Source organism: Gallinula chloropus (genome assembly GCF_964237585.1).
Source record: "Gallinula chloropus genome assembly, chromosome: 28".
Classification (NCBI taxonomy): Eukaryota; Metazoa; Chordata; class Aves; order Gruiformes; family Rallidae; genus Gallinula; species Gallinula chloropus.
Window position 1 is genome coordinate 668,411 of NC_140113.1, and position 16,177 is coordinate 684,587.

Genomic DNA, 16,177 nt, shown 5'->3' on the forward strand with positions numbered 1-16,177 from the left:
CTCAGGAGACTTCTCCTCCATTCAGGGCCGGTCCTGCAGCCACCATGGCTGCTCCGTGCTGTGGCAGCTGGCGGAAGAGACAGCAAGGAAAACAGGCAGGAGAAGGGAGGAAAGAGTATCTACATCTGATAGAGAGCAGCCTGGCAGGGGACAGGAGAGAGACAGCAAGCTCAGAGATGATACAGGGCAAAGACAAATTCTGCTGCTCCTCCCGGACTCCCTGGGGCAGAAGGGAAACCAAACAGTGCTGGTAACTTAGCCAAGGAGTTGCTAACAAGCTACTGCCAAGGTTCTCTCCCGCTGCCAGACGATACTCCACAGCCAGTGAAGAAGCCAGCAAGGCTACTGCAAAAGTACTGTGTACTGTGTTTCTACTTGTAATGTCACGTTTCCCTGCTGGAGGCTTCTGGAACCTGCTGTTTTCTTCCAAATCTTTACTCCATCAAGCCAGAAAATACATGGATTCTGACCCAGGGCAAGTTGGGAACCATTTCCCAACTGGTGTCTGGCTCAGTGGCTTTCTGAGGGAATCTAACAACTTGAAAACCGCCCAGAAAACATTTCTAAAGGAGTTCCTGGGGCTTCAGTGGCACCGAGCCAGAACTTGGAGTGCTGGAGGAGAACCGGCCCCAAGGATTTCAGCAGAACTCCTCCTTGCTGGGCCCACGGCAGAGCCCGGAGCAGAGAGATAACTTACCTGAAGTGGGGGCCCAAGTTGAGCTCCGGAGCAAGTGGTTTGTCCGTGACGATGGTGGTGCCAATGCCGAAAGCCCGGATCAGGACGTTGTAGCTGTGGCTGTTCTCTATGGACACGATCACCTTGTCCTTGAATTGTTCAATGTCATCCAAGTTTGCTATGACAGTCACAGCCACCTTGGTCTCGGGGGGGATCACTCCTTTACTGGGCTCAATCCTGCAGCGCGAGCGTTTGCCAGCCTGTAAGACACGGCAGACGCTAAGTGAGCACGGACACCACGGACCCTGCTCTCTTCTGGGGTGCAGGAGAAAGGACTAAAGACATGAGGGTAAATCCATAAAGGCTTCGTTTCCCTAAATCCAAGCGTCTGGAAACAGCAACTATGCTGGAGCTTGTATTGCACCCTCCTTTAACGGACCCACTTCTTTAACCCTGTTTTGCCCAGCCCAAGGGATGCTCATCCTCGGGAGAAGCTTTATTCCCCTCCAGCCTCCCCTTGGGAGAGCACACCAAGGCAAGCTGCATCTCTCCTGGCTTCCCCACAGACGGGTTTGCACAAAGGCTCAAGGCCAGGACTGCTCAAACCCCACTGCAGCAGCCACGCAGCCGGGGGATACGGCCGAGAGCCTGAAGGATAAACTCTGCCAAACGGATTGAGCAAAATCCTGATGCCCAAAGTCTTCTTTCCCCAAGAGTTGGGCAGTGCTTCCCAACAGCCCCCCCAGGACTGAAGCACTCCGTTCCCACTGATCATCAGCCGCAGTGAGGTGCCCTGGCACTCTCTGCTTCGGGAAATCCAGCTCTGAATGTTTACAGAGGGGCAATGAAGAAACAAGCAGGAAGAAACCTGCCAGCTGTGCCCTGTGGGCACGGCCCCAGCTTCCTCTCTCTTCCTCTTGTTTATTCCAGATTGCCCTTTACAGATGGGGCGATCAGGGCACTGGACCCCCCAGTCCTTCTAAAGTCACATTCACAGGGAGCAAGCTGGCAGCAGAGCAATGGTCTCCATCACCAGGAGGAGCTTGAAACAGACGCAGAGAGAGCAGGGAGATGATCAGGAAACCCATGCTCCTTTCAGGAGAAAAAGGCTACGGGCTTCTCTTCATCTCAGAGCTCCAAATACACAGCTCAGAGCAAAACACCTCCCACAATGTAAAGCCAGAACTTGTGGAAAGGACCTGGCATCAATTTCTGCTCAACCATCCAGGAAAACTCCCTGCCTCCCTGAGGGGTCCCCCAGTGCTGGGCTTCTCTTGCTGCGCTGCGGTGGAATACCTTGCTGCTCTCTCAGATAGCGACATGGAAACATCACGTGCAAAAATCAAGTCCCAGGCTGCTATGGAGCCATCATTTCTGTAGGGAAATATCCCCACAGATACTTACCACCTCTGCCCGGAAGGACGCAGGGATAACACTCTGGTTGGAGAGGTAGAGAGTGCGAGAAGCGTCCGCCAGAACTTGGATATCGCCAAAATCGATCTTGCTGGGATACACGTGGACAACTGGTCCCTCTCCAACGGCCTTCAAGCTGATGTCCTGTCCAGGTAGGGAAGATTAAAAAAACAAAGGCAAGGGAAAGTTTAAAGAAGAGATGGCTCTCAGGGCACCCCTAGACTGGAGGGTGATTACGGCTGTCGGTCGTTTGAGGTGTTGTAACACTGATGCAGAAGGCCTGGAGCAAGTGTGGGATCTACAGTGATCCCATCAGGAAGCCACAGGCCCCTGTTACTGGGGGATAAAGAAAACCAGCTCCCCACACTTGTATTTTCCCCCTTGCTCAGCTCTCCTTCCTCTACCCCATGCCTGCTCCTGCCCCTTTTCTTGCTCCCGCTCCTTTTCCCGCTGGATCTTGCCCCAAACTGTCCTCTAGGACTTCCAGACAGCCACACTTGGCCGGTAACTTCTTCCGCATCCCCCACAAAGCTGCCCCCTGAAAACCAGCGCGAGCCCCCAGCAAAGCAGGCTCTTGGCAGCAGAGATCACGTCCGTTGGCTGCCTCTCGGTGCTGCCTCTGGGCACTCCCAGTACTACAGGAACAAGAGATTCATTATTCATTCTGTCCCTCAAGCAGGATTGCTTTTCTCTCCAGAGCCTGAGACCCTCCAAGTTTTCTTCTTGTAAAGGCCATGGTAGGAGGAGGAAGACGGGTTCCTGTGCTGAGCCACCTTCTCACAGCGCTAAAAACCAGGGAACTTCATCTGCTCTGGTTGGACTTCACCAGTTCCGAATCATAGAACGGTCTGGCTTGGAAGGGACCTCAAGGACCAGAGAGCTCCAACACCCTGCCACAGGCAGGGCCAACAACCTCCACGCCTGGAGCTACACAAGGTTGCCCAGGGCCCCATCCAACACTCCCTTGAACACTCCCAAGGATGGGGCACCCACCCCTTCTCTGGGCAGCTCCTTCCAGCCCCTCACCACTCTCTCTGGAAAGAACTTCCCCCGATATCTCATCTAACCCTTCCCTCCTTCAGTTTCACTCCATCCCCCTTGTCCTGCCAGTGTCTGCCCTTTGGAACAGCTGATTCCCTCCTGTTCCTCTGCTCCCTTCAGGGACAGGAAGGCTGCAATGAGGTCCCCTCAAAGCCTTCTCTTCTCCAGGCTGAACAAGCCCAGCTCCTAAGAACACTTCAACCTTTCAACAGAACCCGAACACACAGAACTCCCAGCACTGACAATCATTGTGTGATTCACCAGAGGACACAGAGTGGGATTTAACCTCAGGACAAACCAGCCTCTGTGATGGAAAACCTTTAACGATGGCCCACTCGAGGAAAAGGCACTGACAGCTGTCAGAATCACTAGTCCAGTTCAGGCAGAAGGAGCAGCGTCTGTAAACACTCATCTCTTGACAGCGCACTGTGCAAGAGCCAAAAAACCCCCAACAAGCCACGTACCAAGGCTGGTACCTCAAAAATAGGAAGCTAAAGCTGTGTGATGATAGATGTTTCATCGCTCCGGGAGGAGGGAGGTAGGGAGAGCTGAGGTCTTACTGATGCTTGCCCAGAGCTGCCAGGAAGAAGGAGCTGGAGGGAAGAGCTGTGTCTCACCAGCTGCCTTGGCTTCCCAGTGGCAGTGGGGTGGAAGCAGCAAAGGCAGGGCAGAGCCCTCTGGAGGTGGACACAATAACATCTGGAAGATGCTCAGGCTAGCTGGTTTTAACGAGGGAACGTGCACTAACACAATGAATCCTCACCAAGGAGAAGGCTTATTAAAAAGCCAACGAAACTCTTCATCTGCTGTCTTCTTAAAGGGGGAAAGAAAAACCCTGTTCAACAGCGTGACGGGCAATGTGACACCCGTGAAAGGCGACGGGAGTTTTGCTCTGGGTAATACTGCTGCACGTACAAACCCCAGCACCACTCTGGCTTTGCTTCTGGGTACCATAACGTCACGGTAGATCCTTTAGGAAAGAAGAGCATCTGTCCCTGGCAGACAGCCGTGGTCCAAGTGACCACCAGTAACCCCAGGTCTGGGTTTTACCAGCTCCTTCCCACAGAGGATGACAGAATACACCACACCAAAGCTGGCACGCAGCCACTGCAAGCCCAACACCAAGCGACAGACACCCAGAGGGACTCAACGCAATGCAAGGTGCGGCCGCAGACTCGGTATCCGCGCTGACGGGGTGACTTCAGAGCCAGCTCGCGCTCTGCTCCATCGTGACGCACTGCAGCCATTCCCCCGGGGTCAGGCTGAGGTCACAGGATCCCTATGGGGAGGATTTGCCACCAGTGCAGCATGTGCAAGTTGATGCTCTGCTAGCCCAGAAAACTTCAGATGAATCCACTACTCTGCTTAGACTATAGGAAACAGGGAGAATGCCGCCCCACGGCCAGAAACTCCCATCCCTGCGCTCAGTACACTCAGGGAAGCCTCTACCGGCGCTCGCGGCAAGGGAGCGTAAATGCTGCATGTTAAAGACCGACTTCACAGGCTTGTGGAGCCACTCAACCCCCTGCCAGGGAGAGCTGGGATCCTCCAGCTGAAGCACAAGGAAAATGAAGATGACGTTCACTTCCAAAGGCAAATACTTTAGGCAAGGTGAAGCTTTGAACCCAGAAGCTGTTAGCTCAAGGAGAAAAGCTTTGCAAGGAAACTGCAGTTAAACAGCAGGCTGGTTCTAGAGGGCAGAAATCCCCCTTTTCCAGGGAAACACCACATCTACGCCCAAGCAACTGGTTTGTCCCACTTCAGGCTTGCCTGTCTCTCCTACCAGCACAGCCACAAAGGCCAGGCTTGAGATGTTCCCTGGCATCCAGGGATTGAGCAGCATTGTTTCCATCTGTTTTAATGACAGTTTCAATCCCCAGCCTGCTTTCAAAAGGCCAGCCTCCCTTTCGGGTACAGAAAGCTTAAGGTTCCTGTAGCATCCTACTTCATGCTCAGAGAGATGGCAAGACATCCTGAAACAGCCGCTTCCAAAGTTAATATCATTCTAAACTTAAATTTAATTAACTACATTTGTTCTAGATTTCAGCTAGATGAAGCCAGGACACTACACAAGGCATTCTCCTGCCTACATCTTGCTGTCACTGCTGCTGCTGTGCATGCCTGAACGCTAACAGCATCTTTCAGGAGGCTCCAGAAACATCGTCAGGAATGCTTCACCATTTCCAAGCCTGTGCTGGAAAAAGGAAGAGTCCCTGCCTTGCAGATGCCAGGGGTGTGGAGATGCACAGGGCTTTACGCAGAGATAAGACAGATACTTCTCGACGTGATGGGCCAAGCTCTCAGCGTGGTTTCTCACACAGGCTGTCCCAGTGCCCTCCTGAACAAAAGTTCCTGCTCTGAAGCAGCAGCTCCTGCTCACCTAATCACGCAGCAGAGTCTCAGCTCCAGGGACCATGCTGGGTTGCAGACTGCGCTCGTTATCCTGTCTCCCCTATCTGTAATTATGTGCCACATCGGACTCTCAGACTGTCACCTGCCGAAGAAGTCCCACCAGCCTTCCTCTCCTCTAGACCTTGACTGTTGCTTGTACCACGAACCCCTTTCCTTGTCCACCCTGGCTGCGTACTGCAGCCCCGGGAAGGATCCCTGGAATTAGGAACCTCGAGGACTCACCAATGGGGATTTCTTGTTCCCAAGCACAGCGAGCACAGCAGAAGCAGACTGATGTCCCAACTTCTGGGCTTCCAGCACCAACGGGACCCTGACAGTGCTGTAAGGCTTGATGATCCCAGAGAACATGGGGCTGGAGTACAGCACAGCATCACCCTGCTTGTGCTTCTGTAAGAGACAGAATCAAACCCAAATTCAGAGCGACCTCCGAAGAAACCTGCACTCCTTAACATCTACCATTGGAACCCAGCTAGGAGAGCGGGATGGGCTTTGAATCCCAAGGGGGTCCAAAAGCTGCTGCACCCACAGGCATACACACCCATGCCAGCAGCCTCCTCACAGCAGCTTTTCACCACCCTGCATAAAATCAACCTAAAGACTAGAATACAAACCTCTTCCCAAAGTCTATAGTCGGGGGGGGGGGGAGGGGCGCGGTTCTTCTACACCCAAAGCTTTGCTGAAAACAAGAACCCATCTGAATATAAACCAGCAAGGTCTTACCCCACCCCTTTGTTATTATTTTTCATCCCCTTAATAAACCCCTGGATAACTCTTGAGGGCAGATGCGATGCCAAACCTGAGGAAGGAGCCTGTAGCAGGCTGGAACGCGGCTCTTGTTCACCAGGGTCAGCGGCCGCTCGTACTGGAAGTTTAGGAAGCACCGGCCAAATGTCACAGTGGGGTCCCGCACTTCCAGCTCAGGAGCGATGCATCTAGGCAAAGAGATGTCCCAAAGGGAATTAGAGATACTGAGAGAACGTAGAATTTGTTTCCTCCTTGAATAGGGCACAGAGGAGCGGAACACATTTGTCACTGTCAGACAGACATGTATTACCCCGACAGCAATAAATCGCCTTCAGCTTCCTGTATTCCCTTTGATTCCCACAGCAAGCCCTGAGCTCTGGAGGAACCTTCCCACCAAGGATTGGTGCAGTATGGCCCAGTATCTCAGCAGAAACTACTCCCTCCTCTCCAGAAAAGGGGCCTGAAGAGCCTCAACTGCTTGCTGTGGCGATGGAAGGTCCGAGCCAGCCCCTGCCTTACGCAGTGGGTGGTTGTTAAAAAGAAAATCACAGCCCAGACACTGACCAGACGGTGGAAAAGCACCAGTGAGCTGCATCCTACTGGTAATGACACCAACACCCACAGCACAGCGGGATCCAGCCTGGCTGCAGCAGGGATGACTTCCAGCTTAAGTGTGAGAACATTCATGCTCAAAAGGACCAGAGGGAAGCAGCAAAACCTGAGCTCTCCTCAGCATCAAGGACTCTGTTTCTCCTTCGGAAGATCTTACTGTTATTTTTCCTGCACCAGTCCTGCCCTAAGCCCCTTCCCCATTAGCACGTGCCTTTGTTAAGCCAGACAGACACCAGGCTGCTTCCCACATCCCAAAGGAAAACTGTGCTTTGGTGGCAACACAGACACAGTTCCCCCACTGACTGCTTGCAGGAAGGAGGAGAGAGACAGCCCTTTGAAAGTCTGTTACACCTCACCCACCAAAGAAATAGGTCTATAATTAATCTAATTAATATAATTAGGAAAAGGCTGGGGGCTGTGCCTGTCTGGTGAGCACAGATGCTCCTCAACACTGGCTGCTTTCAAAGCCCTGCTTAACGAGCTCATTAAGTAATACTTCTCGTTTGGAGCTGGCCTTTGTGTGAGGGGAGGAGAGACGATGCACCAGGAGAGAGGACACGCCGCAAAGGAAAGCGCCGATACCTGGCTGTGAGGAGCAGCCCCAGCACCTCCTTGCCGACACCGTCCACATCCACCACCAGCGCCAGCTTGTACTTCTTCACGGTGTTGGAGCACAGGGTGACCTGGTGACAGAGAAGAGCATCAAAGACCTTCACCACCCCCAAAAACTATCGTTCCGTGTGTGGCGTCCCCTGATTCTCCTTCCATGGTAAGGAGAAGGATTTTCCCCTAATCCTTCTGCTGCTCCATGTGTAGAGCAGAGTCTGAGAGCAATAAAGGTCTCCTGACAGCATCTGCTTGGTTCAACACCCTGTGTGGTTAACAGGGTGTGTGTAAGCTGAATTAAAGCCTAATCAGACAACTGCTCTGCTCACCACTGTATTAAAATTAATCTCAGTTCTAATCTCAGCTACAACAGCGTAAATCCCGGGGCAATGCATTGCCTCAAACCCAGCGAGTTCAGCTTTACAGCCAGGGCCAAATGCCAAGGGCCCCAGAAGTTGGGTGCAGGTCACACCTGGCAGAGCTGCTTCAGCCCCCCCTAGGGATGGCTGCAGTGAATGCAGCTCCTCTGCTCACTGGGAGAGGGAAAACAAGTCCGGGAAGAAAAGCAAACTGCTTTACACAAGGGCATCTCTCTAATGGCCACCCGCTGTCCTCATCCTTCCTCTGCCCACGGTTAAGCCAAAGCCACAGCTCCACGCAGCGCTCAAGCACACACGTGGCTTCCGCACCTGACCATAGGGCACAGGATGCTCAGCGGATGGTTCTGGAAACAAACCGATGCCCCTTCACAAACATCCCGGACCAACCCAGACAACACAAGTGCATCTATCTGCCTCCCATCACTAAAGCCCCCCCGGACCCTCCCCACCAGTGAAGCTTCAGCTCCATCTGCTGAAGCACGGCCGGACGGATTCTCCCCACACCTTGATATTCCTGGATCCCAGGGCGCGGATGGTCCCGCTGCAAGGCTTGATGGTAAATTCGGACGGCCTGATGGAACCTTCAACTCCCCATCTCCAGGGCTCAGGATCGTTGTTCGACAGCCAAGCAGCACTGGTAACGCTGGGCCCTCCCGAGCCGTCCCCGGGGATGCGAAGGTGGAAAGTCATGGGCACCAAGGAGGTGTTTTTGAGGCGACACGACAAGGTGTGAGGGAAGCCTGGGGAAGAGACACACAGAGGGATTTATGCCCCCGTTATCCCACCATTCCTGGGCTGAACAGCCTCTCACGGTAAAACTGCACCTGGACTTTGGCTCTCTTCAATCTCAACTGCAGCTAATTGAGAAGCCCAGCAAGGAATTAATTGCCATGGAAGCTCTGTGCCAGGCTGGTGATGGAGATCCCTCCTTGGCAGCTCTGATGCCCAAAGCCATCAGTTTTTCTCTCTCAGCTGCCCCGACACCAGCACCGGTTACGTCTCACGTAAGAGTGAGCAGCCAGACAGAGCATTTACTCCCAGAATCGGATCCGTAAAACTCCCCATGAACACCCCCCGTGGTTTGCAATACGGAAGAGCAGGTTGGCACCAAGGAGAAGCTGCAGTAAAAGCAGGGATGGATGAAATGGGGAGCTACAGCCCGATGCAAAGCCCTCTGATGCAGTTTTGTTAGCTGGAGCCTTACGGCATCTCCTGTTTCAGGGTGACCAGATGGAGCACGTGAAGGTTTGCAGCCCACTTGGCAGGAGCTGAGCCTGACACTGGCTGAGAAATCAGCAGAAGCCGTGTCTCACCTTCCCTAACGAACGGCGACGTCTCATTACTGCTCAAAAAGCTCTGACACCAGCTTTCCCTGCCGCACCAGTGGCATAACCCCACTCAGTGGGGATGTTCTGCAGAGGCAGGAGACCAGCCCAGGAGAAGACATCTGGTTTGGCTGGCCCATCTCGATAATGGCCCTTCCATCAATCTACAACTGATTTCCCATTAAAAACTTCACCTCATCTCAGTAAAAAGCCTTTTGTGAGGCAGAGATGGAGAACCAGAACCTGCATTTCAATGGAGCTCTGGATGCTCAGCCACCAGCGCTGCTGGCTCAGCAGAACTGGGCTTTTGGGGTGGTGGGACACAGGGAAGGAGCTCTGCGCAGAGCTATGGCTTGGGCATATTATGGGGTAGGTGATAACAAGGTGCCCTCCCAGCACTAATTAACATTTCACACTAAGGCTCAGGGGACTGAATGGCTCCTGTCCTCCCAACATTTATCCAGAGCAGCTTCAGGCTGGTTCACAGCTCCATCACCCTTCTCCCCCTCCAACGTCTCCCTTTTCCCCCAACCCCAGCGTCGCCCTTCTCCCCCTCCCAGGCACCGCCCTTCTTTCCCCCGCCAGCATCACCCTTTTTTCCCCATCTCCCATTCCCGGGGCATTTCAGGGACTGATACCCTCGCGGCCATTCTGCTGCCAAGGGTATCAGTCCTGCTTTGAACACCCTGAAGGCTGCTGCTGCAGAGGAACACACATTCTGGGTGCTCTGAGGTTCCAAGCGCCCTGTTTCGGTAACGCATGGACCTCTCGGCCCGCGGTCCAAGCCCAGGGCGCACTCACCGAAGGAGACGTCACCGAAGCAGAGGGCAGGCACATCGAAGTGGAGCGTTGGTCCAATGACGCAGCCACTGTGAGGACAGACAGACAAGGCACTGGCTGAGTTAGAGAACTGCAGAGCTTTCAGCTCTCCCTGCTGCTCGGGCGGGTAAGAGCCGGTGTCAGAACCACGGCGGGTTTCAAACCAGCCCCTCACACCCTTGCCCTCATTCAAGGGGACAGGAGGTGGCCAGCAGCTATCAGATGGGGCTTAGGGCACAGTGTCAGGCAGGATAGGGCAAAGCTATGCCCCCAAGTTGGCTCAATGAGGGGCCCCAAACAAGCGATGGCTCCGTGACTCAGTTTCCCCATCTCTAACGCATGGGTAGAGAAGCCCACACAAAAGCGGACTCAATGGAGTAACCCTCCTCAGGTTCCCTTCGTCTCAGCTGGAGCCAGCGTTTCCATTGAGTGGCTGAGCGTCTTCTCAGGAGATCTGGATCCACACAATTATCAGAATCCTAGGGAGCGCACAGACACCCACCAACCACAAGATCACCAACAATTCTACACAGGAATGTATCAGCTTCTCACTGCTGACACAGCCAAGAACAACACATCTTAAACCAAACACGGGGCCCTGAACCCACCACACCTCCTCTCCTGTCCCTAAAATCAGCTCCAAACTCTGAAACTCGCCATCACTGCCTGAAATCGGCCCTTGGAGCCACACACCATTCATGAATTCACCTCATGGCTGATGCCACCCGAGCCCAGCTCCACCTGGGGGGGAAACGCGGATGTTTTGGGAACGATCACATCTATGGCAGCATTAGTGGACTCGGGGGTTCTTGCTGAGTGGGAAGGATAACAAAGAACTGCTCAAACACTCATCCTCATTCCCTTCTTCATAGCCCAGTATCCCACCAGCCAGCTCACATCCAAATGGGAGTTGTTCTCCGCATGGGACTCAATCCAGCATTCAAAGCCTCCCGAGGAGCGGGGCGCTCAGCTCGAGCGGGTGGGTGGGTGTCTTGAAGCTCCAGTTGGTCACACCGACTCCCCGCTCTCTCTTCAAGCAATAAACTTCTTGTTCTGTTTTTACCGGTTTCTCTTGCCTCACTGGCAAAACCCACTGCAGATTCCTTTCATTTCTTGGCTACCTTGATCTAGCAGGAGGCTGCTGGCCAAGGAGGCACAGCCAGCCCCACATCTTGCCTGCCTACACCACACTATCCCAACAGCCCATGGTTATGACCCACTGGGACAAGTTTATCCGCTGCTGAGAGCCTGAGAAAGGAGCTTTGACTCTCTTAGCAGCCTTTTCTCTTTCCCCTCCTCGGCTTGGTGCACATTATCTTCTGCACCAGCACCGGCCCACAGGATGATGCCCGAGTTCTTGCTGCAGAGAGCTCCCAGGCTCCTGCATCGGCGCTTTTCCAGCTGCAGGAAGGAGGCAGCACAGCACTCGCTGCACAGGAGCTGGGAGGACACCTTGTCCCAACACAGGAGTGCGAGGGATGACACTGAGCCTGCTGCTACCCAGGTTGGGTGGATTCTTAACAGAGGATTATAAAACACAAAATCACCCAGGCTGGCCTGTTGCTCAAGGGTCTCCAAAGTGCTTTTGGCCTCGCTGTGCCTTCACGTGGGACATCACAGACCCATCCCAGACCCATCTACAGCCCATCACACGCCTGCCGCAACCCAAAGGGGGAAGGAGCTACCAGCTCCTGGTACCCACCCTGGGCAGCAGGCATCTCCACACCTTTCCAGTTAAACTTTTCCCAGCATGGGTAGTCACTTCCAGACCCAGGATCATCACACTGGGGTGTCAAAGGCTCACGATAGGAACCTGTCGCTGCCAAACTCCGTGCCAAGAGTGTCCTGGAAAGCTCCACCAAGAAGGCCAAGGTGCTTCCCACAGGCACCCAAGTCTTTCAGAGTTAAACAGGGTATATTGAGGGCGTAGGAAGGAAGGAAGGTCATCACCCCTGGGTTGCAAGGTTCAAACTGGAGCCAAGGTTAAAGGGTCTCAGCTCGTAACCTAGCATCCCCATGCCAAGACCTCCCACAACACCTTTTTCTCTCTGCTTCACCAGAAAATGAGGCAGGTGGGAGATCACTACCCAGAGATAACTCCAGAGGTGCCCACCAAGCTCCTGTAACCTCCCCACTCACCTGATAGACAAGGTCACGGGCTCAGGGGATCCATTCACATTGAACTTGAATTCTTCTGTGAACTTCCCCAGGATGGTGGAACTGAAGGAGATCTGGATGACCTGGAGATCGTCTGGCAAAATCTCCCCCTCGCTGGGGAGAAAGGTGAAGCAGGAGCCCAGAGCTGTAGCTGGAGGAACCAAGCTGAAGGCAGCTTGGATGAGTCCTTTGTTAAACAGCACCACCTGCAGCAGGAAGGCAAAATGGAAACACAGAAGGACATTTCCTTTAGAGAAGACCCATTTGCTTTCTAATTCAACAATGAACACCTGCAAGGCAGAAGGCAAAGGAAATACAACGGGACAAGTTCTGCCTTTGGGTTTTTTCCAGGCAAAGCAGTGATAACTCCATAGAACCTCTGCCTTTGTCCAGCTGGCACAGAACTGCCCTGCTCACAACTCCTGAGCTGCCAGAAATCCCACAAGGAGCCAGCAGGCTCCAGCCCAAGCCCTGCTAGCTCTCACAGCTCACCTCGTACTTGTGTGCTGCTCCCATGAAGACATCCCCGATGTCCAGACGCTCAAAGCTGGAGCGCAGCTGAGGCCCTATGCCTTCCCCTTGGATGCACAGGGGCAGCCTGGTCTCACGGCCTGGGGAGAGAATTCAATGTCAGAACAGCAATTCCCTCTGATCCCGCATTTTCCAGGCTCTAGCCTCCGACTTGGGGCTGGCAGAGATCAGCCCAGGAAGATCCAGGGAAAGGTACAGGACCCTTCCCTTGGCAGATATGCCTTTGGGCTGCTTTCTCCTTTCTGACCAAACCCTTGGGCTGCTTTCTAATTGAGCCATCACTTTGCACCCTGAAACAATCACACAATCATTAAGGCTGGAAAAGACCTCCAAGATCATCCAGCCCAACCATCCCCCCACCACCTCTATTACTCACTAAACCATGTCCCTAAGTACCTCATCCAACCTTTCCTGAGGGACGGTGACTCCACCACCTCCCTGGGCAGCCCCTTCCAATGCCCAATGGCTCTTTTGGAGAAGAAATTTCTCCTCCTTTCTAACCCGAACCTCCCCTGGCACAACTTGCAGCCATTCCCTCTCGTCCTCTCGCTACTTAGCTGTGAGAAGAGGCTGAGCCCCAGCTCCCCACAGCCTCCTTTCAGGGAGCTAGAGAGAGCAATAACGTCTCCCCTCCGCCTCCTCTTCTCCAGGCTGAACGCCCCCAGCTCCCTCAGCCGCTCCTCAGAGGATTTGCCCTCCAGCCCCTTCCCCAGCCCCACTGCCCTTCTCTAGACACGCTCCAGGACCTCCATGTCCTTCTTGGAGTCAGGTGCCCAAACTGAACACAGGATTTGGGGTGATGCTGAGTTTCCAACGCCACCTCTGAATCTCTTCCCATGTGCTAAGATGAGCTTTGAAATCCACTCAAGGAAGGTGTAAAGCTCAGGAAAACACAACCCAAGACAAAAATCTGCTGTTTATACTCATGCAGCTCAGCACCACCTGCACCCAACATACAGCTCCACACCTGGGTGCTCCAGGGCTCGCCACCTGCAGCAGCATCTAACCACCACAGGGCTTTAGGATGTCTAGGGAGAAGCAACTCCCCAAATTCCCACCATAATACCTCAGCCAGGCTCCTCCCCACCACGGGCAAGAGCAGGAGGGGACAGGAGCCGTACCTGAGATGTCGCAGTAGAACTTTTGTTGATACACTCTGGCTTCTTCAGGCTTAAAGGTCACACTAATTTCAGCTGAACAATTTGGCCAAATCTCTCCCTCCTAAAACAGAAGCAGACAGCAAACCATTTATCTTCAAACGTCACATCCCTTCGTTCCAACCGTGGCCCCATGAGCCGATATTTAGAGCACCAGGGAAGAGGAAAGAGCCAGTAACACTGATCAACAATATTTATAAGGGAGTTTGGAAGCAGCTACAAAAAACTTTCCCAGTCCCTGACCTTTACTGGCACCTGGGAGAGGCATTTTCTTAAATTAGGGCTATAGCGGAGCAACCAGCCCAGCTCACACTCCAGCGAGTCCAGCAGGATCGCTTCAGAGGTGCTGGCCAGTCACGGACTCACAGACCGTTAGGAGCTGAAAGGGACCTCCAAAGCTCATCCAGTCCCACCCCCTGCCAGAGCAGGGTCACACATGGTAAATCCTACAGGAATGCATCCAGGGGGGCTTCAATGTCTCCAGAGAAGGAGACTCCCCAGCCTCTCTGGGCAGCCTGTTCCAGGGCTCCATCACCCTCACAGTGACAAAGTTCCGGGGGCTGAATTTGCCCTCCTTCCCACAGAGGAGCGCTTCGCTCTTCGGGTCAGCATCTCAACTGACATGGTCCCACACCCTGCGTTAGCCCTGTGGAAGGTGTGCCTTTACATGTAAGGCTCCATCCCTCTGAACGTGGTCAGGACACTTGGGCAGCTCTTCATTTATAGCCCTGGGAGCAAAGCCCAGCTTTAGGCTCCCGGTGCCCATCACGAGTTGGGAAACGCTTTTTGCCACCAGCTCTCCCGGCCCCACCAGAAACCCAATGTTTCCTCCCAGCACATCAAGCAGGGATCTGCTGAGTGACCTCATTCAGGGAGGAAGAGGAGGAGGAAGAAGAGAAAGGGAGCTTTCAAAGCTCTCACTTACGGCTGGCTCAATGCTGAAGATCCCGTCGGAGGAAAGCAGGGATTCTCCTTGCACCTTGGCACTCTGGTCGGGGATGCTGCAGAAGAGGAGGCGGGAAAGGTGATCTTGCGTCCTGGGGTCTTACACAAGTGAGCAGCCCTCAGGAGAGCGACCTAGCTCAAAGCTGCTGCCACAACCAATGGGGAATCCATCTCCATCCTCAAACTGGCTTCTCCTACCCCCAGGATGCTCAGGGGAGGCAGAGGAGGATGAGGAGCACCAGGGCAGCGTATCACCAGGCAGGGCATCAGACCCCTGCTCTGGGCTGCAGGTTCCCAGCATCACTGTCTTCTCTTCCCTTTCAGACCCGCAGGTGTAAGGAACAACCACAGCCCCTCTGCTCCCCACCCCGCCTCCACCAGAGGATCCCAGGGCTCCGGCATTCAGGCACCACAGCATCCCAGTGAAATCAGTGGGTAGGTGCAGAAATACAGAGGCTGTGAGAAAGGAAGCCTAACATCACCTGATGAAGACGTCAGGACTGGCACCTCTGAGCCCAAACCCTTCAGCCTGGCCCTAAACCACCTGCTTTTTTCCTTTTCCCCTTCTCCTCAGAGCTCTGACACAGTTAATCCTCACTTGGGAGTAGTTGCCAAAATCATCCCGGACTTGAAGGATGACAAGCCAGAGATGGGAAGGGAGCAGAACTTCCGAGCGGGTGCACTGCTGTCCCACTTCACGCTCCAGTCCCACAGCCACGAGGAACCAGCAGCTGACAACTCAGGGAGGGGGGAAGCAGACGGCTCTGTATGCAGCACATCGAGGCCGCGGGGTAGAAACCACACGGCAATCGTCACCCGGCTCAATTCAAACACAACTGGAAAGGAAACACAGTCCTGGCCGTTCCTGGCTGCACACAGACAGAGCCTGGGGCGAGTGCCCTCACCAGCACCAAAACTCCTTGCGTTGGCCAGCTCCCCGTAGAGCGCAAGGGCAGACGTTCCTCCACGGCTGACCTGCAACGCTGCGCGTTTAGCGGGGGCTGCCAGCCCGAGATGAGCGACCCTCAACTCAACCTCCATCAGCAGACAGGAATTCCACCCTTACATCCCAGAGAGTCCTGCAGGACAAACCTCTGGATAGAGCTTCCAATGACCCAGGTCTTCTTGGGGCACAAACTGGGGTCCTGTGTTGCTTTCTCCCATGAAAACATCCTCCCTGATCCAAGACCTCAACAGCTCCTCTGACAGCAGGTCAGCGGCCCTGGAGCTACGACCATCCCCAAACATCCTGGGAAGTGTCTAGGGGACAAGCTGGCAGGAGATCAAATCTAATTGGGGAAAAAGATGGCTTCTGAGGGGCAGAGCATCACTCAGGGCCCAGTCTGAGACAGGCAGGTG

General features: G+C 54.1%; 1 protein-coding gene across 1 annotated transcript in view; it reads right to left on the reverse strand.

Annotated features, from left to right (window-relative positions):
* Positions 1 to 15,859, reverse strand: part of LOC311201693 (hydrocephalus-inducing protein-like) — a gene marked incomplete at its 5' end in the record, with an annotated part of 30,359 nt that extends 14,500 nt beyond the window's left edge. The window contains 13 exons of the mRNA XM_084276122.1: positions 698 to 936; positions 2,081 to 2,233; positions 5,765 to 5,929; positions 6,339 to 6,474; positions 7,481 to 7,581; positions 8,389 to 8,624; positions 10,011 to 10,078; positions 12,168 to 12,391; positions 12,678 to 12,796; positions 13,838 to 13,937; positions 14,799 to 14,874; positions 15,417 to 15,654; positions 15,724 to 15,859. Coding sequence (XP_084132248.1) covers positions 698 to 936; positions 2,081 to 2,233; positions 5,765 to 5,929; positions 6,339 to 6,474; positions 7,481 to 7,581; positions 8,389 to 8,624; positions 10,011 to 10,078; positions 12,168 to 12,391; positions 12,678 to 12,796; positions 13,838 to 13,937; positions 14,799 to 14,874; positions 15,417 to 15,654; positions 15,724 to 15,859 — 1,991 coding nt within the window. The remainder of the gene's footprint in view (positions 1 to 697; positions 937 to 2,080; positions 2,234 to 5,764; positions 5,930 to 6,338; positions 6,475 to 7,480; positions 7,582 to 8,388; positions 8,625 to 10,010; positions 10,079 to 12,167; positions 12,392 to 12,677; positions 12,797 to 13,837; positions 13,938 to 14,798; positions 14,875 to 15,416; positions 15,655 to 15,723) is intronic.
* Positions 15,860 to 16,177: the final 318 nt, after the last annotated feature.